Raw genomic sequence first — 25,288 nt, forward strand, 5'->3', positions numbered from 1 at the left:
ACTGGTTTATTCAGGACGTAAGCTGATCACTCTTGTTACAGCATATTCTTTTGCACAGAACCTTGCGCACATTAGGCACTCAAAAGACACTTGCTAAATTGAATTAATGATTTTTCTTATAACTTTCTATATTCAAAACCACAAGATAATGGCTGACACCAAACTCTGTCATGGTGTCTGGCTCTTTTAATCCTAGTTTTAAAAGAGCCAGACATCATGGATTGCAAATAGAAGAAACTTCATTTTTCCTGGCACCACTGTTCTGTCATGATCTTGAAAGTTAGTACTTCTCCTTCCTCGTGGCTTTCTAGCTAAAGTCTCTGACCTGGTCATAGTCAGAGAGGGTAAGGAGAGGAATAGGTCAGCAGAGGGTAGATCTCACTTGATTGGTGCTCTCTTGATCAGGCATTGATGATCTGAGCTTGCTGGGTAATTAAAAGTGGCTTTTTCTCTCATGGAATACTTCCATAGTCCTCTGGGGACCCCCTCCCAATCACCACACATCTCTTTCTTAAAGATTTCCTAACCATCTCTGTGCCTTTTAGAGCTCATGATCATTTCGTTAGTCTCTGTTTTCCAGCTCTTTACCTCTCTGTTGGCATCTTACACTTTTGGAAAGAGTCCCTTTGAAAAGAAACCCAAGCTCGCCCCACCACAAGGCCTGTATCTGATCCACAGGGAATATCCTCCTCTGCCCTGTTGTCAGGGGAAGCGCAGCAGGATACTAACATAATAACAATTACAATAACTAACTTTTACTGAGTGCATACTGTGGTCCAGGCATTATTATGTGTATCAAGTTATTACACTTTCCCAAAAAGAAAAGGGTGGTATTAGTATCCTCATTTTACAGATGAAGAAACTGAAGTATAGAGAGAGAAATTCACCCAGTGTCAAGACCCAGAGAGGAGAGCGCCAAGACTTGAGCCTTGGCAGTCATGGCTTACTATGTGTGCCTTAACTAGGACACTGACTTGTAGATTTAGTATGAGCACTATATACTACATTCAGTCTTAGAACCATACAAGTGTTCTCTCGTTAGAACAGGTACCAACCAACTCGGGTCTCAGGAATTTTTTAAGCTTGGATTCCAAGCAAATGCCTTGTATTCCCCCAAATCCCAATGGCAAATAAAAGTTGTCCCGATGTTCCTACCAAGGGCCCTCTTTAGATGTGACATGAAGCTTGCTACAACTACATTCTCCAAAAATAATTATTTCCATCCCAGCCTCTTCTACCTCAATGATCTGGTTACTGAGCAACAGGTCACAAAACCAGTGTGTGTTTGTTTGTTTGTTTGTTTTTTGGTGAGGAAGATTAGTCCTGAGCTAACATCCATTGGCAATCCTCCTCTTTTTGCTGAGGAAGATTGGCCCTGGGCTAACATCCATGCCCACCTTCCTCTACTTTGTATGTGAGATGCCACCACAGCATGGCTTGACAAGCAGTGCATAGGTCCACATCCGGGATCCAAACCTGTGAACCCTGGGGCCGCCAAAGCAGAGCATGTGAACTTAACCATTAGGCCACCAGGCCAGCCCCAACAAAACCGTTATTCTTTTGTTTTTAAATCTCTCTCTCGAGCCTTGGGATAATGTAGGACAGGTTTATAATGTAGGATATTTAACTATGTATTATTTTTTTCTGCTTGGGCTTTTTGGGCCTCAGCTAAAATTGAGACAAAAGAGCCTCTTTCAATATCCTTTCACAAAAATAAAGCCCATTTTCTGCAACCTAAGAGATGAGGATACAAGAGTATATGGCTTCTAGGAACAGGTGGGTATGTCTTTTCATCAGTAGTGAAAAGCTTAAAAGAGGAATGTGTTCCAGACCTCAAGAAATGTTTCAGGGTCCTGAAAGGAGTTTTTACTTGAGCTGATTTATGTGCACAATTTCGATAGAGCGCCTGTTCCAGAGGCTTCCAGGGACCCGCTGGTTAGATCATGATGAAGTTGGTATCAACCTGTCAGTGTGCTGTTCGGCTTGGAGGTGTGTTATCAATTTCCAGAGCATCTAATGTACTTGATGGAGCTGACGGGATGTGGGGCGCTCTGCATCCCAGCCACCTTGTGTCAGTCTGTCGCATGCCAGCCTCTCCCCAAACTGCCTCCATTTAAAACTTCCCGAGAACACTCCCAAAACAGGTTGAAGAAGTATTCTCTTTGACACATTGTGCCCAGCCTTAGTTTTATTGGTGTGTTAAACGAAGTAAATTATTAATGAATTTTTAAGATAAAAACAAAGCATTAAAAATAGCCAGAGTATATTTGTTTTATTCATCTATTTAGTAACTGAGACATAGCCATTGTCTTAAGAAGAAAAGAAATATAGTGACGAGCAAGCTGCTTCACAACCTAATTCTCAACATGAAGGTTTTTTGTGAAACTGTGTTTTGCCCTCTACAAATGTTTCTTTCTTGTGAGACATCTACCTCAACTCGTCTTTTGCCTCTAAAAGTTGGAAAAAGAAATTCTAGTGCTTCAAAAAGTGCAACAATAAATTTCCGGATACGAACACAGTCAAGTTGGCGTGTAAAGCTCTTTTCATTTGCGTAATATTTTGTTCACGGTCCTTTACTGGATCACGACAGAAGACACACGACATGATGGAGGAAGCCCTGGTTTGAGGCAGCCACGACTTAGATGCGCCCTTGGGCTGGCCCTGTCACCCTGCACAGTTTTACTGCCTTTCTGACCTTCATTTTCTTTGTCCGAAAATGGTGGCAACTGTTTGTATTAACGATAAGCAAACTTAGCACGGGATCTGTGCCTTCTTTATCTTTGTGTCTACAGATCCCGGTCCAGTGCTGGCAATAAATGCTTTGTGATGAGTAAGTCAGTCTGTGAGGAATGATGATCTTCCCTTTGCAGAGGAGCAGAGCGAGGCTCAGAAAGTTTTAGGGACCAGAAGTATAGGGACCACAGGCAATATAGAAAAGGCCACATAGGCTGTGAGAACAGGAGCGAATTCTGGGAATTCTGACAGATGTGGAGTCCAGGAAGGACACATTCATTGCTGCGAGAGAACCAGGTGTGTGTGGACAGGTCGGTGTCAGGGGCAGGTGCTTCTGGGTGTCCCACTGGAGAACTGGTCTACGCCCTCACTCCCTGCGGATGCGACGGACCATGAGCACTATGGTGCTGTCCTTGGTGGACACAGAGAACATGTAACAGGTATAGCACATTGTTTCCCTTTTTGAAATGACAGACATTTTTCCCATCAGTATATTCTGCACAGTGTTTAGTACAGAGACTAAATGTGAAAAGAAATAATACGGCAGTGCCGGCCCGGTGGAGTAGCAGTTAAGTTTGTGTACTCTGCTTTGGTGGCCAGGGGTTCACAGGTTCAGATCCTGGGCGCGGACGGACACACTGCTTGTCAAGCCATGCTGTGGTGGCATCCCATATAAAGTAGAGGAAGATGGGCACGGATGTTAGCCCAGGGCCAATCTTCCTCAGCAAAAAGAGGAGGAATGGTGATGGATGTTAGCTCAGGGCTAATCTTCCTCACCAAAAAAAAAAAGAAAGAAAGAATACTGATAATTACTCTTACAGGAGCTCAGCACTGTTGCAAGCATTTTAGATGCATTCTCTTCTTTAATCCACAAAACAACCATATAAGGTACTCTCATTATCTTCACTTTCCAGATGAGAAAATTGAGGTATGGAGAAGTAAGGAAATTTTCCAAAAGACACAAAACCCTTAAGTAGCTGAGGCAGGATTAAGATCTCAGCAGTGCGACTTGAGGGCCTGAGCTCCTGGCCTCTGCACCTCACTGCCCAGGGTTGTAAACAGAGAAATACAGGACGCTCAAAGGAACCTGACATACAATTCGCCATCCAACAGGGAGGTTAAAACCTAACCCGGCAGGAACACAAGGCCTGGAAGAGTAAACTAGCCCTCACAGAAAAGCCAAGAAATGTCTAGAAAACATATGAAAATTAACTCCTGTTTGCCACTATTTCTGTATGCCACCATTTGCTATGGCACATGTTCGGATGAGCATTTAACTAAATACGTTTTGTCTGAACTTGCATGCAACTAGAATAAATACCCTGAATTTTCAAGAGGTGGCAGAAATATGAATTCTGTGGCAACTCTCTTAGTTCCTTAGAAAACAGAGCCTCAGAAAAGAATTTAAAATGGTGAGGCTTGGGGTGGCCCTGTGGCCAAGTGGCTCAAGTTTCCCATGCTCCGCTTGGACCCTTCGTGGGTCAGGATCCCAGGTGTGGACCTACTTCACGCATCAGCCGTGCTGTGGAGGCATCCCACATATAAAGTGGAGGAAGATTGGCACAGATGTTAGCTCAGAACTAGTCTTCCTCAAGCGAGAAAAAAAGAGGAAGATTGCCAGAAGATGTTAGCTCAGGGTGAATCTTACTCACCAAAATAAATAAATAAAATAAAATGGCAAGGCTTCATTTGGGAAGTACAGAAGCAGGAGAGCTAGAGTGAGAGAAATGGAGTGAACAAGGAGGAATGGGAAGCAACACCATGGCGTACGACTGTGCTTCTACTTCTCCACGTGGACCATAAAGAGACACAGCAATTGAGAGACGTTCCACTAACCGTGCAGAACTTCTCCAAATGGGCAGTACGGAGAAACTGCGTTGAAATCATCCGTGGGAAGAAGGAGGAAGGAGGGATTTCTCTGTGCAACTCCTTCCTGTCTCCCATTGGCCAGTGTTTGCCATATTGTGAGTTAATTCCCCCGTGATTCCGAGTGGAGTGAACTGGCACCTTCAATACCCACGTGAGATGCCAGGTTTCACGTTCTGCAGTGCAGTGTATCACTCAAGTCCAGAGGTGGTGGAAGTCACGAGTTCTGAGCCTGTAGCTGATGGACCTGAATGAGAGGAGGTGGACTTGGCAAGTGCCCGGTCAGCCTCCAGGTGTGGTGGCATGGTCCAGGAGGCAGAAGAGGCTGATAGAAGCTGACACATGCCCTAATATTTGTGTAACTTTTAGGAAATCAACTTCTGCAGCTCAGCTGAACAGAATATTGAAAGTCAAGGCCACTAAGAAAGAACTATCTCCTTTAAGGTATGATGACATCTAGGGTGTGGGGTATAGAGGAAAAAGAAATATACATATACCCACACACAATACACGTACATATGTTACATAGATGTATATTTTATATAAATATTTATAAAATTTCCTTCAATATCTCAAAATATTCAGTCCTGCATATTATAATCCATTCACAACCAATGGATTTTCAGAAATGTAATTCTGAAAAGATGTGGGTTTGCAGAGCCAGCATTCTGTCAGTGGTAGACCAGGGTGGGCCAGCCCTGACACAGCAGGGAGAAGAGGGTATAAGGCATTAGGAAGGAGTGGAATGTTAGGCAACCTCCCTCAGGCTCAGGCCAGCAGGAGACGAATGTGTCCGGGGCTGAAGAAGGGGGTGTCTCTGTTGGTGAGCAGAGCGTAGTACCCAGAGCATCTAGCAGCAGGTAACGAGTGGTAGTCCGGGAAGGCAAATGATCTGTGCAAGACACAGTCAATGGATTTTGGGGCACAGGATTCCAGTACCACTTTTTTCTGATGAGACATACACACTAGTCAGGGGCGGAACAAGAATCCAGGTGTGAGAACTGGGCAGGGATTGATCTCAAAGAACCAAGCAGGAGCTAATGGATGAGGAGGACCCCACAAGCTGACTCAGTGTTCAGTCGGATGGCTTTAGGGGCTCCTTGTCTAGGGGTGGTAGTGGCCCCGGGCCTAAGACAGAGCTTAGGATGCCAGTGCTAGCTGAGGATTCCTTCCTGGGGGGATCAGAGAGCTGTGGGAGCAGGGAGTCAGATTTAAGGGCCAGACAAGTCGTTTCATTACTGACTTACCTGGATTCAAGTACACCGACAGTTAACTACATTCTTTCAGCAAAAATTTAAGTACTTTTTATATCTAATATTTAATACACATTTCAAATTAGCAACAAATACAAAAATTCTATAATTTGTTATATGTTTTGATAGTCTATTTAACTTATTTCTCACAATCACGGAATATATATACATAATTCCATTTTAAATACTAAAGTTTAATATTACTATTTGAATTTGTCCAATAATGATTACCTACCTTCTTGACTTTGCACAGTATAATTTATACTTATTTTACATCCATTCACATGTAATCCCTTCCTTCTTCCTTCCCATCCACCATCAAGTGTAATGCAATCAGTTCCTCAAATCACAGGAGATAGAAATAATATATAGAGATACCTAGCCATTTCCCCAAATTTATAAATTGAATGCCAAGCTGAAAAGCATTTCGGGTATCAGCATTCCTAACTCAGTGTCCTCAAAAGTAGCCCTTCCTGACAACCTGCAGGAGTATCCTGCTCTGATATTCTGAGCCTTGCACTCCAATTAAATATAAAAACAGACCTGAGTCTTTTTCACCCAGTTGTACTGTCAAGGCTAGTATAACTTGACTGTCATATAAAGCTCTTTAGATCAGCCTGCCAAGAAAATATGATTCTAGTACAGATTTTAGCATTCAGAAATATTCACTCCCCTTTCACTGACACAGATTTTGAGGGTCAAAGGTATGCATTTTTTATCAGATATTTTATTGTCTTTCAATCTTTATGAAGATCATTGTATTAGAGTAGAGGAAGAACGTTTTCTCCTTTAATGCTGAAGTGATCTGGTACAAGGGAAATACTAAGGAAGATTTTTAGTACTTAATGAAAGTTCTCATTGGACAAAACAAGAAAGTTTTATTTAAAAAATGGACACCATGTTTAAATTCCATAATACTTTTGGAAACTAAGCATCTGGTCAAAATAGATGAGAATTTAGAAAAGGGATAAAGTGTGGAGTTTTTAATTTTCTTAAAAACGTGATGCTTCCGAGAAGAGTTGCAGCATGCTTCAGCAAAAATGTAAACCATGAGAACCTTGACTTATAAATCTAAGCCAAGAGAGAAACTTTTAGAAATAGATTTTTCCGTTATTTTAAACGTAATATAGTTCTTAGTATAATGAGTAGTGATGATGAATTTTTAGCATTTTTATGTCTTCCCATGGGTACAGCAAGCTCATCACTATTTCCTGTATCATTGTCATCCCAATGGTTATACTTTTAGGAGGTGGCATTCAAGTCACTCTGGCTTCAACTCCCATGTGTGGATTGTATCACGTTTTTTTACAGGTTAAATCATCAACTCCACCATTTAACAGACTGAACTATTAAAATGTCTAGGACTTTCTCTTCAAACAAAAAAATCCTAAATAAAGAAATACAAGTTGAATACTTTTAGGCTCTCATCCCCATTTTATCATCAACAACATGAGCACTCACTGTACTAAATGGAAGATATTTCTTTTCCTTAAATTATAAGTCAATCTTCCCTTCTTAAGACATACTTGGGAGAGGGAGGGTGGGATCATTTTAGGGCTCATGAAAGTGAAAGATTGACAGCAGTGGCTGAAGTCAGGCAGAAGGCAGTCAGCCCTGGGGAAGCCTTGCTGACAGCCACGCTAATGCACTACAAGGCTGACATGAAACTTCCTCTGGATTCCAGAAAGAAGCCATTTGGGAAGAGCTTGTCAATAATCTAAAACTGGGCCAAATGGTTCTGGTTGTAGACTGCTAGCAAATGTCTACCTGAGCCTAATTGGAGACGACCAAGCTCATGTTTCAAATGAAAAATATGAGCATAGCCATGCTGGAATGAAAGGAGCTTTCCTGCAAATTAGGATGTTATTTTTTAAATAGCATATTGGGTTTAACATCTCAGGTATTTTTCTACAAGCAGATATTTTTTCTTCCTAAATTTTCAGGGCTCTGCTTTAAGTTCAGTTTTGTTTACCAGAAAGATATGAGAATAAGTTTAATGCTGTGAAAGATGTTTACTTAGGGCAATAGCATGACAAGCAGAACTGAATACATAGCAACTTGCCCATCACATCCAGCTTTCCAGCCAACACCTGTGTTAAAATCACCAATGAACTAAAACACCAAAGAAAATACAAAAATCAGACTGAGGCTTGTAGATGAAAACCACCATGTCAAAAACAATCAAATAATCCTCTTTTGTGCTTAAATAATGGATGAAGCTTATGGTAACCATAACTGCTGTTTTTTGATGCCTTGAATTGCTTCAGCAACTTGACCTTGGGCTTCTTTCTCAGGAGTATAACATTGAGCCCATGTGAAGTCCTTTTCCCTGAGCAAATCTGTTGTCAGAGGGGGAAAAATAACTAAAAATTGATCCTATAGAATTTCATAAATGAAACACTGAAAAACAACCTTTCTGAGTGAAGTTTCTTTTTTCTACCCAGTGCACATATATGTGTGAGAAAGCAAAACAAGACAAAAAGTTGGACACTGATCCTTCTTTCCCTTCAGGTAAAATGCTTAAACTGTAAATTTAATATGCACAAAACCGCACAAAAACCATTGTGGATTAAATCGGAAACGGTAAAAGGTAGATTGTTTTTTAAAATGACATTATTAATTTTGAATGTTATAAGAATTATTTCTAGTTTAGTTAGCAGGTCTTTAGAGGAATTGCTCAAATACATAAATTTAAAATGCATGTAAATGATGCTTCTCTAGTGTATGATGGTCCTTGAGAAGAGAATTTTCCAAAATTAGTGTTTGAATACTCCTCCCTCAGCCTTGTTTGCATGATTGATTTGGACCCTCCATTTAGATGTGTTATGCTCAGTAAATGCCATCCCATTCTTCTCTGGAATGTGGCAAATATCTAACCAGAGAAACTGAAATAGATGTCTTCAATGTATAAAAACTTGGTGTCATATGTGATTGTTACAGAATTAGTGGATAATGCCACTGACTTTCTAGACATGACAAGACTTCCTGCTGCCTCTTCCCTCGATTTGTCACCTACTCCCCATGAGCAATCCACAGTGCGGCCAAAGGGAGCTAAAAAATCACAAAACAAAACCCCTAAGTTTATCACCTCGTTGCTTGAAGCCTTTCAGTGGCTTTCCATTGCCACAAGGAAAGGTCCAAATTCTTTAAATGCTTTAGGAAGCCTTTTGTGATCTTTTAAGCCCTTCAAGACCTCTACCCTCTTCCTCCTGTAGCCTCTGTCTCCCCCCGTCCCACGCTCTGCTCTCCAGCTGCACTCAGCTTCTCTCAGTACCTCTGAATCTATTGTGCTCTCTCTTTTGTGCCTGCCTGGACCAGTCTTTCCTCCCCCATCCCTGATCTCCTCCTCTCCCATAACTCTTTTATTCATCTAACTCTAGTCTTCCATAGGGTCCAGGCCTAGACACCACTTTCTCTTGGAAGCCTTCTCTGCCTCTCTCTGGCAGGCACCTGTCACATTTCATAGCATCATCTATTGTGTGTCATTATTCCCCATAGATGATAAGCAGTATCAGGATCTTATGCTACATCTCCAGCATTCCTTTAACTAATATTAATTGAGCACCTATTATGTCAGACTTACTTCTAAGCTCTGAGAAAACAGCAAGGAACCAAACAAACAAAGCCCCTGCCACAGGGAACTTGTATTCTGCACACATGAGGATTATTTGTCGGCAAGAACAGAGTAAAAGAAAACAGGACAGGAGAGGACAAAGAGAAAGAACAGATGGAGAAGAGAACACAGAGTGAAATCAGAAAAAGCCAGAGACATTCAAGCTGAAAATGGACAGGGCTCATGGAAATCCACCCTGATTGCTCAAAAGACCTCACCCACCACGAGATAGGCCCTCTTTTATTTATAACTTTGCTGCTGGCTTATGATATTATCATTTGAAGATGACGGAGATCATTCCTCGGTCATCCTACCTGCAGCCAGGTAGCCCCGAGTTCTGTCGTGTTATGCTACTCAGCATTCCAGCGACGTCCTCCAGAGCCACCTGCTGTCCGCAGTGAGCGAGTCTTCAGGACCCTATGATATACTTAAGCCTGAGCAAAACAAGCTGGAAGCTTATTTTAAAAGCATTGCTTTTCCAAAATTTATTCACTGGGAAAATCTGCTGTAAAACAGTGAATATGTTATGCAAGTAAAATTAGACCTTTCAACCTGCTTGGTATGATGCATGATTGCACACACTTATTGCAGGGATTCTGCCAGAATTAAAAGTAATTTTATTTTTTTTATTGGACATTTAGTACAAAAGGTCAAAAGAGAGGTTTAGGATTCCTATCATCCTTTATACTTAAAATCTAAAAAGAACTTATTCACACCAATTTTTACCACATGATGCAGATCTTTAACCCACAATAAAATTAGGGGGAAAACAAACAAACAAACAAAAGAAATCAGATCAAATTATATATAATTTTTCATACTGAAATAGTGACAGATGCATCCCCAATTGTAAGATTCTATTTTCTAGTAACACATTTCAAGTTTCGGTGACCCTATAAAACTCTATTGCCTACCACTCTAAGTGTCTAACTGGGCCTTTGGTGACATGGCTACCGCTGATGTCCCCAACTTCATGACCACTGGTTTCCTCTTTGGTCTCTAATCTGCAGCAATTTTAGTCAACTTGCAATTCCCTGGAGACATTATGCTGTTCCACCGCTCTGTGCCCTTGAGCTCACTATTCTCTCAAAAGGGATGCCCTAGCCTCTTTTTCTTACCAGTCAAACTCCTTCTTTTTTAAACTCTACCTAAACGTTACCTCTGTTGTGCCACCTTTCTGCTCCCCCCACAGCCATCCCCAACAGCTGAGCCCCTTTCTACCAACAAATGAACCTTGCACAGACTTCTATTAGAGCCCTTACCCTGTGCTGCCATCATTGTTTTCATCAACATCTCTGCTACTATAACGTGAGCTCCCTGAGGACAAGGCGCATGTCTTTGTGACAAGCATCTGGCATGTGAGATGTATTTTTTAAAAAGTTTGATCAGAAAAAGAATAAGAGAATGAATAAAGGGATGAATGAATCCCACCAATGACCTTAAGTGCCTCTCTGGGAGATGCCTTTTATAAACTGAAAATTCAGATGGAGAAATGTCCCTTTCTTCTTGTCCTTATCCTGAACCAAGTTCATAATGATGACTAAGAAGGAACTGAAAAGCGAAGTGTGAGTCCCACTTCCACAGTGCAGTTCTGAGTCTCTGCTTCTCCCTTTACATTGTTTGCCTCATTCATCCCATCCCGTCATCCCCTCAGCAAATAATCGTTAAATTCCTGTTATAATCATAGCACCTTGTTAATTACTGCAAACTAGATTACAAAGAAGAATAAAAGACCCTCCAAGATTTTTATAACCTTTCTGGGAAGACAGTACATCCACATTTTAAAAAGCTAATTACTATACATAGAAGGTATACGGTGCTGAGTGCCAGAAGAGGAAGGCGGACGACGGTGTCGCAGGCAGGCAGGAGAGGAGCGGGCACGTTAGTCATGAGCCAAACAGGAGCTGAAGGGGGAGTTGACAGGACGGTGCTGCACGTTGGAATAATGGAGGAACAAAGGTTTGACTAGGTAAATTTTCTCAACTCAGACTCTGAGGATGTAAGAAATCGGTCCTCCATATTTTAATCAATTTAACCCAACCAAAAAGTTATTCAGAAGACTAGCATTTTAATGATTCTCTCAGCCACAGTCTACCTTGAAAATAGATTTATTTGTATTAAACCTTTTTGGTATTTGCAGCTCCAGGTCCTTCCAGACTTTTCTCACGTTCTCGCCCACCTTTGGACGTGAGCCCCTGGGCCCTGTCCTCCCCACAGAGTGAGGCTTCCTCAGTCTTTGAGAAGACTGTGTGCCCTCCTCTTCTGAGTGTTCATGAGTCTAAGGAGCCGGTCCCAAGTAGACCGTCTCTGGAGATGTCACTATGTCCTCTTGTCTCTCCTCCTCGGTTACACTCGCAGCTAGCCTTTCTGACAGTGGGTAATTTGAGGTCACGGCTCCACTCTGAGCTGATGTTTCACAACACTACATGCCACAGCCACCAGAGAAGACCTGCTCCTCAGATGTGTTCAGTCAGAGCGCCGTGGGTCTGTCAGGAAGAGTCTCATTCAATGCAAAAGTGCCTGTGGGTACAGCAGTGCTAAGGAAGCAGAACGTTTCCTTGGACAGAAATGGAGGTTGTTCCTTCTCCTGTTTTAACTACTGGGGTATTATGTGTATTAACAGATCATAGAATTTTTTTTTTAAATATTTTATTTATTTATTTTTCCCCCCAAAGCCCCAGTAGATAGTTGCATGTCACAGCTGCACATCCTTCTAGTTGCTGTATGTGGGACGCAGCCTCAGCATGGCCGGAGAAGCGGTGCGTCGGTGCGCGCCCGGGATCCGAACCCCGGGCCGCCAGCAGCGGATCTCGCACACTTAACCGCTAAGCCATGGGGCCGGCCCCAGCTCATAGAATATTAAACCTTGACATGCACCGCAAGATCACACAGCCCAACACCCTCAACTCACAGAGGATCTGTAACTTACCCAAGACCACACAGCAGATTAGTGAAAAAAGAGGGATGAGAAGCCAAGCGTTGGGCTCCTCTCCCCGCGTTGCACACGATCCCTCCAGATCAAGCACCCGTGGTTTATGGGAATCACCTGTGTATGCCTCAGAGTCCTAAAAGCTCTCTCCATCCTTTTTGAATATTTGTTTTCCAACAGAGCTTGCAGATAATCCTAGTATAAATATAGACACGCCTCATTGTGTGCTGTCTCTCTTCCTAATCACGGGATCTGAACTTTTCCCCTGGTAAACAGCATCCAACCATGGTTGGAGGAAGATGGTGTAAGTATTAACCACTGCTTACTGTTAGTGTTATTCTCACAGGGCAACGTGACAAGAAGGTGAAGTAGTCACTCTTCAATGGGTACATCAGTGTGAGGCCATTCAGATAAAAATGCTTCCTAAATGCTCAAGCGTTGTGTACATGGAGAATTATATTATCATTTTATATAATATATTAGCATTTAGTGTTTTAAATGTCCCAATATTAATGGCCCAAAAGAATTAATCCTTTATGCCCCTTTATGATTTATGTGCATTTTTTAAAACTATGACTTCTGTGCTAATTTTCACAGGTCTTTGCCATAAAACTATAGAGGAGAAGCTTAAGAAAATTTCACTGAAATACACTGGGGAAGGAGTAGAGGGTCGCTAGTTTTCTGTAGAGCTGGATTCAAAAGAGAAAGAGAGAGAAAAACTGGGGAGAGAGGGAATAGGGGAGAGCACTACTGTCCAGAGAAGAGCGGGGAGAGTGTTTCACCTCTGTGAGGACCAACCTCCCCTTGGGATCTTACCAGACAGTCCATTTGTAAAACCATAATGAATGACGTTTTGGGAAAACTGCCCATCCTGTCAGTGGTGGTGAAGTTATCTACACTCAGATCCAGTGGGCAATCCTCATAATAACGTGTATGTTTGTTTCTCACACATTACAGGAACATTGGGTCTTGCTTTATCTACCTCATATGATGGAATAGAAAACCCAGTTTAACAGATGTCCCACAGAATCATGTTATTCCCCTAATGACGTAGCACCTATGTTCTCATGGAAAGGGAGTACTAAGAACCAGATGGAAATGAATTATTTGCAGGAGCAATTTAGGAGGAAGCAGGTGAAAAAGATTCTAATTCTTGAGCCTTTGAGTAGCACGATAAGCACAGTTTTATTACAGGAACAAAAAATTTGCATTCACTGAGCTATTTGTACGTTTAGACAATGAATGAAAATATAGTGTCATTCCAGGCAGACAGTGTGAGGAGAGGAGAATGAGGCAGTCTTTCCACAGTTAAGCATTTTTTTCAGAGAATGGAAAACAAAGCTAATGAGTTAGCTGTCCATGTTTATTTGAAGTCATTTCTTATCTGTCCCTATTCTTTATGAAAAAAATGGTCTAAATAAATTTCAAAAGTAGATAACTGTTTGTTTCATAATCAGACAGGGAGACTGGGTTAGAGTTAGAGTGGAGAGGGGACAGCAACACCTTCAGGAGCCAGGAGGGTAATGGAAACAGGTCAAGTGTGTCCGATGAAAGACTGAGAGAGAGAGTGGTGTGGTGGTGCTCTGCAGAGCCCACACCCGTCTAAAGGCATTTAGAGTCACTAAAAAAACAAAAAAAAACTTGGCCATGAAAGACCTAACTGCAGGCCTATTTCAGCCCAAGGCCAAACAGTTGGTGAGCTCTGGATGCCTGAAATCCAAGACACTGAGACCTCAGTGAACGCCCACCCAAAGATCCCAGCACAGGGAGTGAAGGCCTGGAACCAGGAGGAACTGTTAGGAAGTCTTTGTCTTATGTAAAAGTACACAAATGGTTTGTTTCAGGTGTTTGTGGCCGAAAAAAATACTATTTACCATAGATTTCTACAGTGCTCATTATCCTATAAAAATTGGTTATTAAGAACCAATGACTTGGGGCCAGCCCTGTGGCTTAGCGGTTAAGTGCGCGTGCTCTGCTACTGGCGGCCCAGGGTCAGATCCCAGGCACGCACCGACGCACTGCTTCTCCGCCCACGCTGAGGCCGCGTCCCACATACAGCAACTAGAAGGATGTGCAACTATGACATACAACTATCTACTGGGGCTTTGGGGGGGAGAAAAAAAAAGGAGGAGGATTGGCAATAGATGTTAGCTCAGAGCTGGTCTTCCTCAGCAAAAAGAGGAGGATTAGCATGGATGTTAGCTCAGGGCTGATCTTCCTCACAAAAAAAAAAAAAGAACCAATGACTTATATTATTAAAATACTATGCCAAAAAAGGGTCTTCTGCTTACAGCAAGAGTGTCTCAATATGGCATCTGTGAATCCTGTGATGCTGATGCAAAATGGTGTGTGTGTGTCTACAGCTGCATTTTTGAGGGGAAAAGGTTTGTAACTTATCCAGTGTGTCACAACCCCACAAAGAGAAACACTCAGGAAAACGCAAGAAATCCAGAGACAGTCATTATCAGGCAGGTCCAGCTGTAGGCAGAAATCTGGCTGCCAGCATTCAACCATAGATAATGCTCTTTGATGACAGAATTCTACCTGTGAAAGAAGAAGATGAATGAGATATGTCTTCAGCCTTGGAAGGGCACTGGAGGGGCAATGGCAGGAATGCAGGCGTGGGACCAACTCACTGGACCAAGATGCACAGATCTCCTCACACTGGACCACACCAGGTCTGAGTTACCAGAACTGAGTCAGCTTGTCCATCAGCAGAACTGACTTGGCGCCTCTGGCTCCTAAAAGCCTTTGTGTGAGAAGCTCACCCTGAGCCTGGGCCCTGTAGGGTGGGCTCAGTGACTCCAGGTGAGGGAACCGGGATGCTAGTCTGGGCTGGAAGCCAAGCAGGGGTCCAAAAAAGGACAAATTTTAACTACATAGGTTAAGAAAACAAATAGTGTTTGCTGAGTGTCTGCCATGTGCTTGCAGCTAAGAGGAGCTTTGTGGGTACTATCTCATTTAATCCATGTAATAATTATGTTATCTAGAAGCAAAATATGAGGAGCTTTCTCCTTTGCATCTATGAATGAATTCATTTCATCATAGTCTTCAGTCTTTCTTCAAGGAAGAACAGATATTATCCCCGTATTTCAGAAATGGATGAAACTTCAGTACCAAAGTTGCCCTAGATCGGTTAGCCTCAATGAAGAAGGGGAGTACACACCCCTCTGAGAGCAGGGTGGGGGGATGTAGTTTTAAAAGGCTTACACTGTATAATATGGTTGTGCACTGTAATATTATAGTTTGTTGAATTGGGAATATAAACTAGAAAGAGATGCTCAGAGATGGACTTATTTCTTAAGATCACTAATTCTCAATAGAAAGAAGAAAATCCCCCTAGGGAGGGTTGTCTGTATAACTAGTGTGTGTGAGATCTTTCTGTGATTTGTTGTGACTTCCAAGGACATCATAGTGAATTAAGGCAGAAGACCCCAGAATGTTGATTCCTCCACCAGTGCTCCCCAAACCAGACCACCTCTGCCACAGATAATCCCACTGATAAGAAATTATTAATGTAAAGTGATCTTTCAGTAAACACATTAATGCCTCTTTCGTCTGATATCAGTGTCTCCATATAACGAGTTTTCCAAATAACCAGTGGTTACCCATGAAGGGTTAAAAACATAAGAGAAAAAAAATCAATGTCCTAGTTCCATATCTTTCTAAGATGTATTATCCATGCTGTTGCCTTCTTAAACGAAGAGCGTCTAGGTTATTTTAATTCTTCCTTACCACTCAGGATCATCACTGTGACCATTAATGATTGGCCTGAAATGTAAAACGCGAGTGTGCTTGTCTCCTTTACTGTCTGTTATCAGACCACCTGTCACACAGTCTAAGTACAAACCCTCATGGTCTGTCTCCTTACAATGTGATGGGAGCTGAGAAACTGTGGGGAAATATTACAACTCATTATAGCTTACCATTTTATGATCATTAATTCAAATCCCCTCATTTTGCAGAGCTGAAATATGAGACTCAGAGTTAAGACTTGCCCAAGGTCACACAATGGATTATAGTAGAGTTGCATCTCACTTAGAATTTGCAGCTCAGAGGCTGGCCCCGTGGTGTAGTGATTAAGTGCATGTGCTCTGCTGCTGGCGGCCTGGGTTGGGATCCCGGGCGCGCACCGAGGCACTGCTTGTCGGGCCATGCTTTGGCGGTGTCCCACATAAAGTGGAGGAAGATAGGCACAGATGTTAGCCCAGGGCCAGTCTTCCTCAGCAAAAGGAGGAGGATTGGCATGGATGTTAGCTCAGGGCTGATCTTCCTCACAAAAAAAAAAAAAAAAGAATTTGCAGCTCATAAAGAAAAATATTGTTTAGTCAAAATTGCCATTAGAAATACCTTAAGTTCATCTTTAAGCAAAGTATATATGTTCTCTATACTATAATTCTTGTATTCATTGAAGTTTGGGTACTACAGAGACAGATTGAGAAAATAAGAAAAGGAAATTCTGCAGGCAGATTGTTATCTATTCAAACCATTTGCCTTTAAGATAACCATCAAATCCAGTGAATGAGAAATGGACAGTTTTTTTTTTTAAGGGTTCTTGTCTCTCAATGGAATTTTTCCATTTGGTTTCAGAATTAAGCCTCTCTAACCTTACTGTATTTCGGTTGATGGTTCCCTCTGCTGAAGATGAGAGGATTCAGTTCTAAAACTCAGATGTGACTTAAACACACCTGTACTACAGCCCCATTGGGGAGTGTAGGGTTTACGGGAATACAGGGCTCCTGGCTCCTCTCCCACACTTGTTCTCCTATAAGTCCACTACCTACTTCCTAGACAGCAAGCTCTGAGCATGACTTGAAAAACAGGAAAAAGGTTTGCTAACAACCCTTTCAGTAACGATCCATTGCTTCCTGTTTCTTCTTGTCCCCTAAGTGATTAAGCTTGCTGCACCAGGCGGGTGTCAGTAAATGAGAAGGCTTTTGAGCTACGTTCACTCATTTTGATTAGCATCTTTGGTAACTTTTTTGCTCATAAACATATGGTAAAGCAACATATAATGTTCCAATGATTGTGATTTCAAATCTAAAGTACTATTTATTCATTCCTGAAACCTGAAACAAACATCTGGTGGTTAATGCTTTCAGAAAAAAGTACCTTAGTGCATTTCCTCTGTCTATGACTGAAGATCATGGGCAAAAATAAGTAGATGAGATTAAGCCACAAAAGTTTGTTGGTCCATTCAATTAAAAACAGAAAAAAAAACTAGGCTTCTGAGACCTCTTCCTTTCTGTCTCGTCTTGCACTCAGATGTAAACTATATCCAGTATATATCCCCCCATTAGAATAAAAGATTTCAACGCTTCTTTATCTCCATCCCATATATGCTCGGAATTATTCCCATTTGTGCATACTGTCAGGTTCGTGTTACCATGCACTTTTGTTAATTAGAATTGTATGTCCTACATTAAAATTTCTGTGCCAATTTTTCATACTTGAAGATTTATTCTAGCTCACACTTGCCAAGATGGCCCTTGGAAAAGAATTTGAAATAAAGATGTACTGTCCGTTTTACAATGTTGCTCATCATAGGAAAAAATATTTTGATTTTTGATAGGGGAAGTGTATTAGTCTACTAAGGCTGCCATAACAAAATACCACAGACTGGGTGGCTCAAGCAATAAAAATTTATTTTTCACAGTTCTGATCCAAAATCAAGATGTCAGCAGGTTTGGCTTCTCCTGAGGCCTCTCTCCTTGGCTTGCAGATGGCTGTCTTCTGGCTGTGTCCTCACATGGCCTTTCCTCTGTGCATGCACACCTCTGGAGTCTCTTCCTCATCTTATAAGGATGCCAATCCTATTGGATTAGGGCCCCACCCTTATGACCTCATTTAACTCTAATTGCCTCTTTAAAGGCCCTATCTCCAAGTATAGTCTCATTGGAGTTAGGGCTACAATATATGAATTTTGAGGGAACACAATTCAGTCCATAACAGGTAGTAATGCTCTTAATCAAACATTCTGTAATATCTTCCTCTTGAGGAAAAAAATAAAATCTTAGGAAGGAAAGTGATAAAGTTATCATTTATATGTGATATCAAGTTATATGAAATATAAATTTTTATGTGAATCATTTATGAGATATCATTTTGCAATGAATGCACATAAAATAACCCTTAACTCTGCCTTTTAGCCTGTCTTAATAGAATTCACAAAGATTTAACAAAGGAACAGCTCAGCAGACTAGCAGTTCATACTTCCACATACTGTTTGCCAGAAGAGGCAAAAAAAGTATCCAGAATCAGAAACACCAGACGAGACTGTTGTTCTTGCTTCTACTCCAAAGTCAGATCTACAGATTTGGTCTTTATTCTCTGGAATTGTGGCTTCCACAGTTTAAACAAGCCTGAGCCTGACTTAAGTGGCTTCAAAACACAGAGCCCCAAGACTGAGGCCTTGAGCACAAACACGCGGTGAAACAAAGCCTGGTGTAGGGCCGGTGCACAGGTACAAGTCAGAGAGCCCTGGTCCCCTCCCCAAGTACAGACCACACTGGCTTTCTCACAACACTACTTCATGTTCTTTTGTATCATTTACAGTGTTCTTATTTTCTGAATTCTTTCAATGCTCTGGATTAGGGCTGCCAGATTTAGTAAATCAAATATAGGCTGCCCATTTAAATTTGAATTGCAGATAAACAATGAATATTATTTTAGTATAAATATGTCTCATGCAATATTTGGGACACACCTATACAAAAAAATACATTCCTTCATGAAACATACTAAAAAAAGTATTTCTTATTTCTCTGAAATTTAAATTTAACTGTGGGTGCTATACTTTACCTGGCGACTCTACTTTGGATTCAAGAATAAATCCTCCCCTTGCAACTCCCTCCCCCGGCCCACCACCCTCCTAAACGGCTCTCACCAACTTTGTAAATTTAATTTCCTGGTCGTAATTTGGTGCTGCCTTTGACCCCCACCCCAAAGCTGAAAGCCCCAGGCTCGGGCCTCCTCACATTCTGCAGCTCTGATGTTGGCTGTGGATGCTCAGTGTTAAAACACTGAGGTTTGTTTGCCCAACTCTCCCCACTGCTGAAGAATTGATGTCTTTACATCAAGGCCCCGAAATACCATGATAACCATCGCAGACATGATGTGCTTCATAATGTGGGAGGAACCTCTGAACCCCTGAACCCTGGGCTCCATCTGCTTACCTGTAAAATCAGGGCACTGGATTCAGGTACCTTCCCCAAGTTTCCTTCTAACAGTTCCTTGTTGCAAGTCTTTATGATGAGGGTTCCATGAATGCTCTCCTTTGCCTGTGAAACCTAAGTGGATGCATCTCCTTTCTCTGCAAGTAAGCAGTGTTGGCATGACTAGGGAAGCAGCGTTCAGATGACTAAGGAAGCAGCGTTGGGATGACCGAGGAAGCAGCGTTGGGATGACCGAGGAAGCAGCGTTGGGATGGCCGGGGGAGCAGCGTTGGGATGGCCGGGGGAGCAGCGTTGGGATGAGCGGGGGAGCAGCGTTGGGATGAGCGGGGGGAGCAGCGTTGGGATGAGCGCGGGGAGCAGCGTTGGGAAGACCGGGGGAGCAGCGTTGGGATGACCGGGGGAGCAGCGTTGAGGTGACTTAAACAGTGTTGAGATTACGAAGGAAGCAGTGTTTCCGTTACTCGGTTAATGGCTCGCCCTTAAAGACATCAGACCTAAACTCCTCAAGGCCAAAGCACGCGCCCTTTACTTCCTCCCCGCTCGCCCGACACCGCCTGCGCCCGGCGGGCGAGCAGACGCGCCGTTGCGCCCAGGCGGGACCTCCCGCGCGGCCGCGGAGCGTCCTTCCCGGGACCCGGCGGCCCGCGGCGAGCGCTGCTCCCCTTCGCTTCCGCCATCTAGTGGCCGCGCCCTCGTCCGCTCAGCTGAGACTGAAAGTCACAGGATGAATTGTTTTATTCTTGTCGTTACAGTTAAAAGGGATTTGTAGAGGGTTTCAAGAGATAAAATGTAACAAGTGTTGATAAAAAATAAATATAGCACAATAGCAGACTTTAATACCTAAATAGTATATTCATGCAATTTAATCTCTTTAATATGTGCAAATGATAACTTGAACACTGTAGAACAAAAATATAAACTAGCCCAAAGTGTTCTAAAGAAAGATTAGCCTTCTCAGGCGCTCTTGTATAATGTTCAAGGATTGTTTTATTTAAAATAACTATAATCACAGCAGATGGAAAAACAGTTCTGATACACACACAACTGGGAGAGAATGTCTCAGTTCTGTATTTAACCGTTTGTCTTGAATCAAGTTAGAACTTATTACCATTATTATTTATACATGCAATACAATGTTTAATGAATGTTGAATGATATTTAGTTTTAATGTCCTATAAATTGGAACTTTATTCAAATGGCATGATAGTGGGTTTAATTGTGTGAATCTAAAGTGAAAATAAATTTCTCTAATGAATGAAATAAAATATTTCTGAAGTGTGACTTATTTCCCATTAAAGCTGTTTTCACTGACTATTATAGGAAAAATATTTCTGACATTTTAACATTGTTCTGGTTTTCTTTTTCTTTTCATTTAAAATGCCAAGGCTGTCGTGCAGTACTTAGATCTTTCTAACAAAAGACATTTGATTGGAACCCCACTTCATTTTTTAATACACCTGTGAGCCAGCTGAAACATCTCCGATTTGTTTTTCAGGGTGGGAAAATCCCCATAAGGTGGACTGCCCCAGAAGCAATCGCCTACAGAAAGTTCTCCTCGGCAAGTGACGCGTGGAGCTATGGCATCGTCATGTGGGAGGTCATGTCCTACGGAGAGAGACCTTATTGGGAAATGTCTAACCAAGATGTAAGTGCCACCGCTGGTTACACTGCCATTTTGTGAGTGTAAGCACACTAGCACCGAGGGGGAAACACTCAGATTAACCCTATCTTCCCAAGAGTTGCTCAGGGTCTGTGGCTGAGCTTGAGAAGCTGAGTGACCTCTCATTCGAGCTGTTTGGTGTCGTCGGGGCCAGCTGACCAGCTTTGCCACGTGAGTACCTGACCCACAGCCTACAGCTGGGGCTCCCACACGCTGTTCTAATGCAGCCTGACTGTGCCTATGCAGCAGCCTTAACCTGCAAGTAACACGAAGAAAGAGGAGTGTTTGTCTTTCACTTCCTCCTTAGCGCAAGTTGATGCACCACTGTGAAGAGCAAATTAATTTAGACTTGATATCACTGAGAAGAAAAAGAGAGAATGCTCTCAGGCCATGTACTATCAATATATGTCATTTAGTGTGGTTCTTTTGAGATACATGACCCTCTATGCAATCTGCTCTTTTTCTATTTTCTCTATAAAAATTACCTTGGTGGTTGATATTATGGAACAGGATGGTTAACACACATCTGACCTCCGTGACCTGTCCAAAGTGATAGAGACAGTAGTCAGAAAATGCAAGCACACTGACAGTGCAGATAAGTGTGCTGTCAGAACTGGAAGTATACTAATTTCCTGTTCCCTCACCCCAGAATTCAGACTCTTCGTCCACTCACTTGCCTTCCTCAAAGTGTCTCATGGTTCCTGAAACAGTAGTAATGGGAAATCACCTCCAACGTGGTTCTGGATGTTCGTAGGTGGAAACAGAGACCCTGTAACTATAGAACACGCTCAGAACACAACTACTGCATCATCTCTTTCCTTTCTTCCCCTGAACTGCTTGAGCAGCACCTCCTCCCCTCCCACCTTGTTGCTCCATCCCAACCTCAAGTTTTCCAAGTATCATAAGGACTCAGTCACAGCGGAAGTTCCTCCTTTTCTAGTGCCAGGCACAGAGTCCGCGTTTCGGTTAGCTCAGCATGGCTGTTGTTTCTCCCTGCCACACGGCGTGACTTTGGAAGCTGAGTCCTGCTCAGCCCTGTGGGTGCCCGCTGTCCCTGTGGGGACAGCCCTGTGGGTGCCCGCTGTTCCTGTGGAAACAGCCCTGTGGCTGCCTGCTATCTCTGTGGGGACGCCAGGTCCAGAAACCTCCCTGGCAACAGGTTTGAGGTCATACACACGCTCAGCCATTGCTCCCCAAAGCACATCATCAAGCACACAGCCGTGTGGCTGGGTCCTGCGGAGAGTCTGCCCTCAGTACAGAACGAGCCGTGACCAGCAACCTCCGCTCCACGCCCAGCACTGAGACTCTGATCCAGGTCATCTGCCGGGAGCCGACTATCCTTCAGAAATTTTATTTGAAGGATCTCATGGCTCTTCCCTGCCACTGGGCCTTGTTTGGGGCAACTTGTGACCAGCTCTCCAACTCTTCTTAAAATTGAGTCTCAAAAAGCAGAAATTTGTCCCTTCTCTCCCAGAAGAAACTCGTCTTATTTTCTTTTAACCAGTTATCTGAGATGACAGAAGCCCTGGATTCAGGTCCTATAGTTCCTGCTCTACTCCAACCCCAGGATAGTGTTTGCCTACCTATCTTCTCTGACATGACTAGAATGGGCCGTTCAAGCAAATCTCCAGAAAAGAAAGTCCTCCTCCAGACGAGTCAAAGTCTTCACTGTGCAGAAGAGCCCTCACTTCAAGTCCCTCCCTAACTGGTGCTGCATTTAGTCCTTGTCTTAACCAATTCTCTGTCAGACTTAAAATTAAGAATTGCCTAGGGCCGGCCCCGTGGCTTAGCGGTTAAGTGCGCGCAGCTCCACTGCTGGTGGCCCGGGTTCGGATCCCGGGCGCGCACCGACGCACCGCTTCTCCGGCCATGCTGAGGCTGTGTCCCACATACAGCAACTAGAAGGATGTGCAGCTATGACATACAACTATCTACTAGGGCTTTGGGGGGAAAAATGAATAAATAAATAAAATTAAAAAGAATTGCCTAACTCAGAGGGCTCCAAACTTGACTAATAATATACTCTCACCAGCAAAAAGTTCTTGAGCATTCACAGCTGACGTGTGTGTATTTACTTGCACATTATGTACAAATACTACTGTACTAATATATTCATTTATTCACTTAAAAATATTTACTGGATCCCTTCTCTGTTCCAGGAACTAGAGCTACAACAGAGAACAAATGCTACACCTGGAAGGAACTATAAAGGTCATCTAGGCCACCCCCAGTCCAAATTGGTCATGAGACTGAGGCCTAGAGAAGCGTCATGATCTCCCTAGAATCGCACAGCGAGTGACGGTAGAAGTAGGTGCTAACGAGCTTTCGGAGGAAGTCAGGGACGAGGAGACGGGAAGAGCAAGGAGCTGCTGCTTTCTTGGTGGTTTGGTTTACAGTCCGTCTGGATCCATATGGGGCCAGAGATTTCTCGTCCTCATGGAGCCTACATTCTAGTGAGAGGGAGACGGAGTGCAAACAAAGTAAATAAGTAAAAGATACAAGGTGTAACATGATAACCACTGCTGCTTTGGGGGAAAAAAGCAAGAAAAGAGGATGATCAGTGCTAGGGGCTTGGTTTCAAATATGTCATATATATTGCCAAATACATTCATAAAAGTCATACCTTTTTGGTCATAAAAGCCCTAATTTGTCATTCGCATTAGACATTCATAAGTAGTCTGTCCTGTAATAAGATGACACAAATAAACATAAAGAGAAGTTCCATTGTTTTTCCTGCCCCTGGATTTTCACTTTACCGCCTGGGGTACATTGTGCCACCAACGTAGTGGCCACGGCCATCGTTATGTAGACTATAGTTCAGCCGTGAAAGTCACTTAACTAAATGCCTCAGTTTCATGACCAATACATACAATAAAAGGACTGAGCTAGGTGACTTTTAATATTCCTTTTAACAGTAACATGCTATGATTCTATATTCTCTGGAGAAATAGTTATCATACTTGTCTCTGCAAAGGAATGATTCATGTTGTTCTTTTCTGAAGTTTAGAGCATTACTGAATCCGTGGAGGTGCCAGGAATCAGGTGGGACTTCCACAGAGCAGAGTGGACACAAGTAGAGATACGAGAGCGCAGGGCAGATTTTTTAGGAGAGCAGTCTTTGAGGGAAAAAGCCCAAATGTGTAGTTTCCAACATAGCGGGGACAAGTAGAGATACCAGAGCATAGGGCAGATTTTTTAGGAGAGCAGTCTTTGAGGGAAAAAACCCAAATGTGTAATTTCCAACATAGACCACCATATGAATTGTTCTTAATTGTTGCCTAGAGTGGTCCAAACCCCATTGTCAACCCCTTCCTTCCTGGATCTTGCCCGGCAGTTTACCCAGCCATTTTGGCCGGGTGTATTGATGATCTGTGTCCAAGATGACCATTTAGAGAGTGATTCTATCTATTGAATCTCATTTGGCCACAAAGACTGTATCTGGAACCAGAAGGAGCTGCTGCATCCAGGAATAGATTCCTGACATTAAGCCCATTCTCATTCGTTCAGGATTGCCAATGCCCACAGCACAGACTGAACACTCCCTCCACCCAGAGCTTCATGTTTGTCGAGGACCAGGTAGGAGCTAAGCTGGTTACTTTCATGGGCTTTGAGTGGTTACTGAAAAATATTCAAGCAAGAATATGAAATAAGAGGAAAACAAAAAGGTATTGGGGAAAAAAAAAAAAAGCCAAACCTTTGAGGTCCTCGGATCAATACAAGACTACAGGAAAATAGTAGGAGCTAAAATCTTTTATGTATCTTGTGAATATTTTTTGCTGCTGCAGTAAAGAGAGTTGGAATTCTGTTTAGCTTAACATATTGGAAGTCAGCATATCTGGGACAGAGCCTGTAGCCAGAACTTCTGTTTGGAAGCAGATGTAGCTTAATCATAACTTTCCCAGCTGCCCCCCTCCAGCTCTGGTTAGTCCCCATTTGTCCTGCATTTCTCATCTGTTTGGTCAGAGTACAGGGTTAGGTTTGACTTTCTGCAACCAAGGTGCATTTTAAATTAGGAAAGCAATGTTTTGGATAGTAAAAATTCAACTATGTTCTGTTTGA

At 42.7% G+C, this 25,288-nt stretch overlaps 1 protein-coding gene across 1 annotated transcript in view; it reads left to right on the top strand.

The window, feature by feature from the left end:
* Window positions 1–25,288, top strand: part of EPHA6 (EPH receptor A6) — a 788,910-nt gene that overhangs the window by 741,821 nt on the left and 21,801 nt on the right. The window contains 1 exon segment of the mRNA XM_087439470.1: window positions 21,065–21,214. Within this exon segment, the coding sequence (XP_087295596.1) occupies window positions 21,065–21,214 (150 nt within the window).

Source organism: Ceratotherium simum, chromosome 15 (genome assembly GCF_057802395.1).
Source record: "Ceratotherium simum simum isolate JZ-2026a chromosome 15, ASM5780239v1, whole genome shotgun sequence".
Lineage (NCBI taxonomy): Eukaryota > Metazoa > Chordata > Mammalia > Perissodactyla > Rhinocerotidae > Ceratotherium > Ceratotherium simum.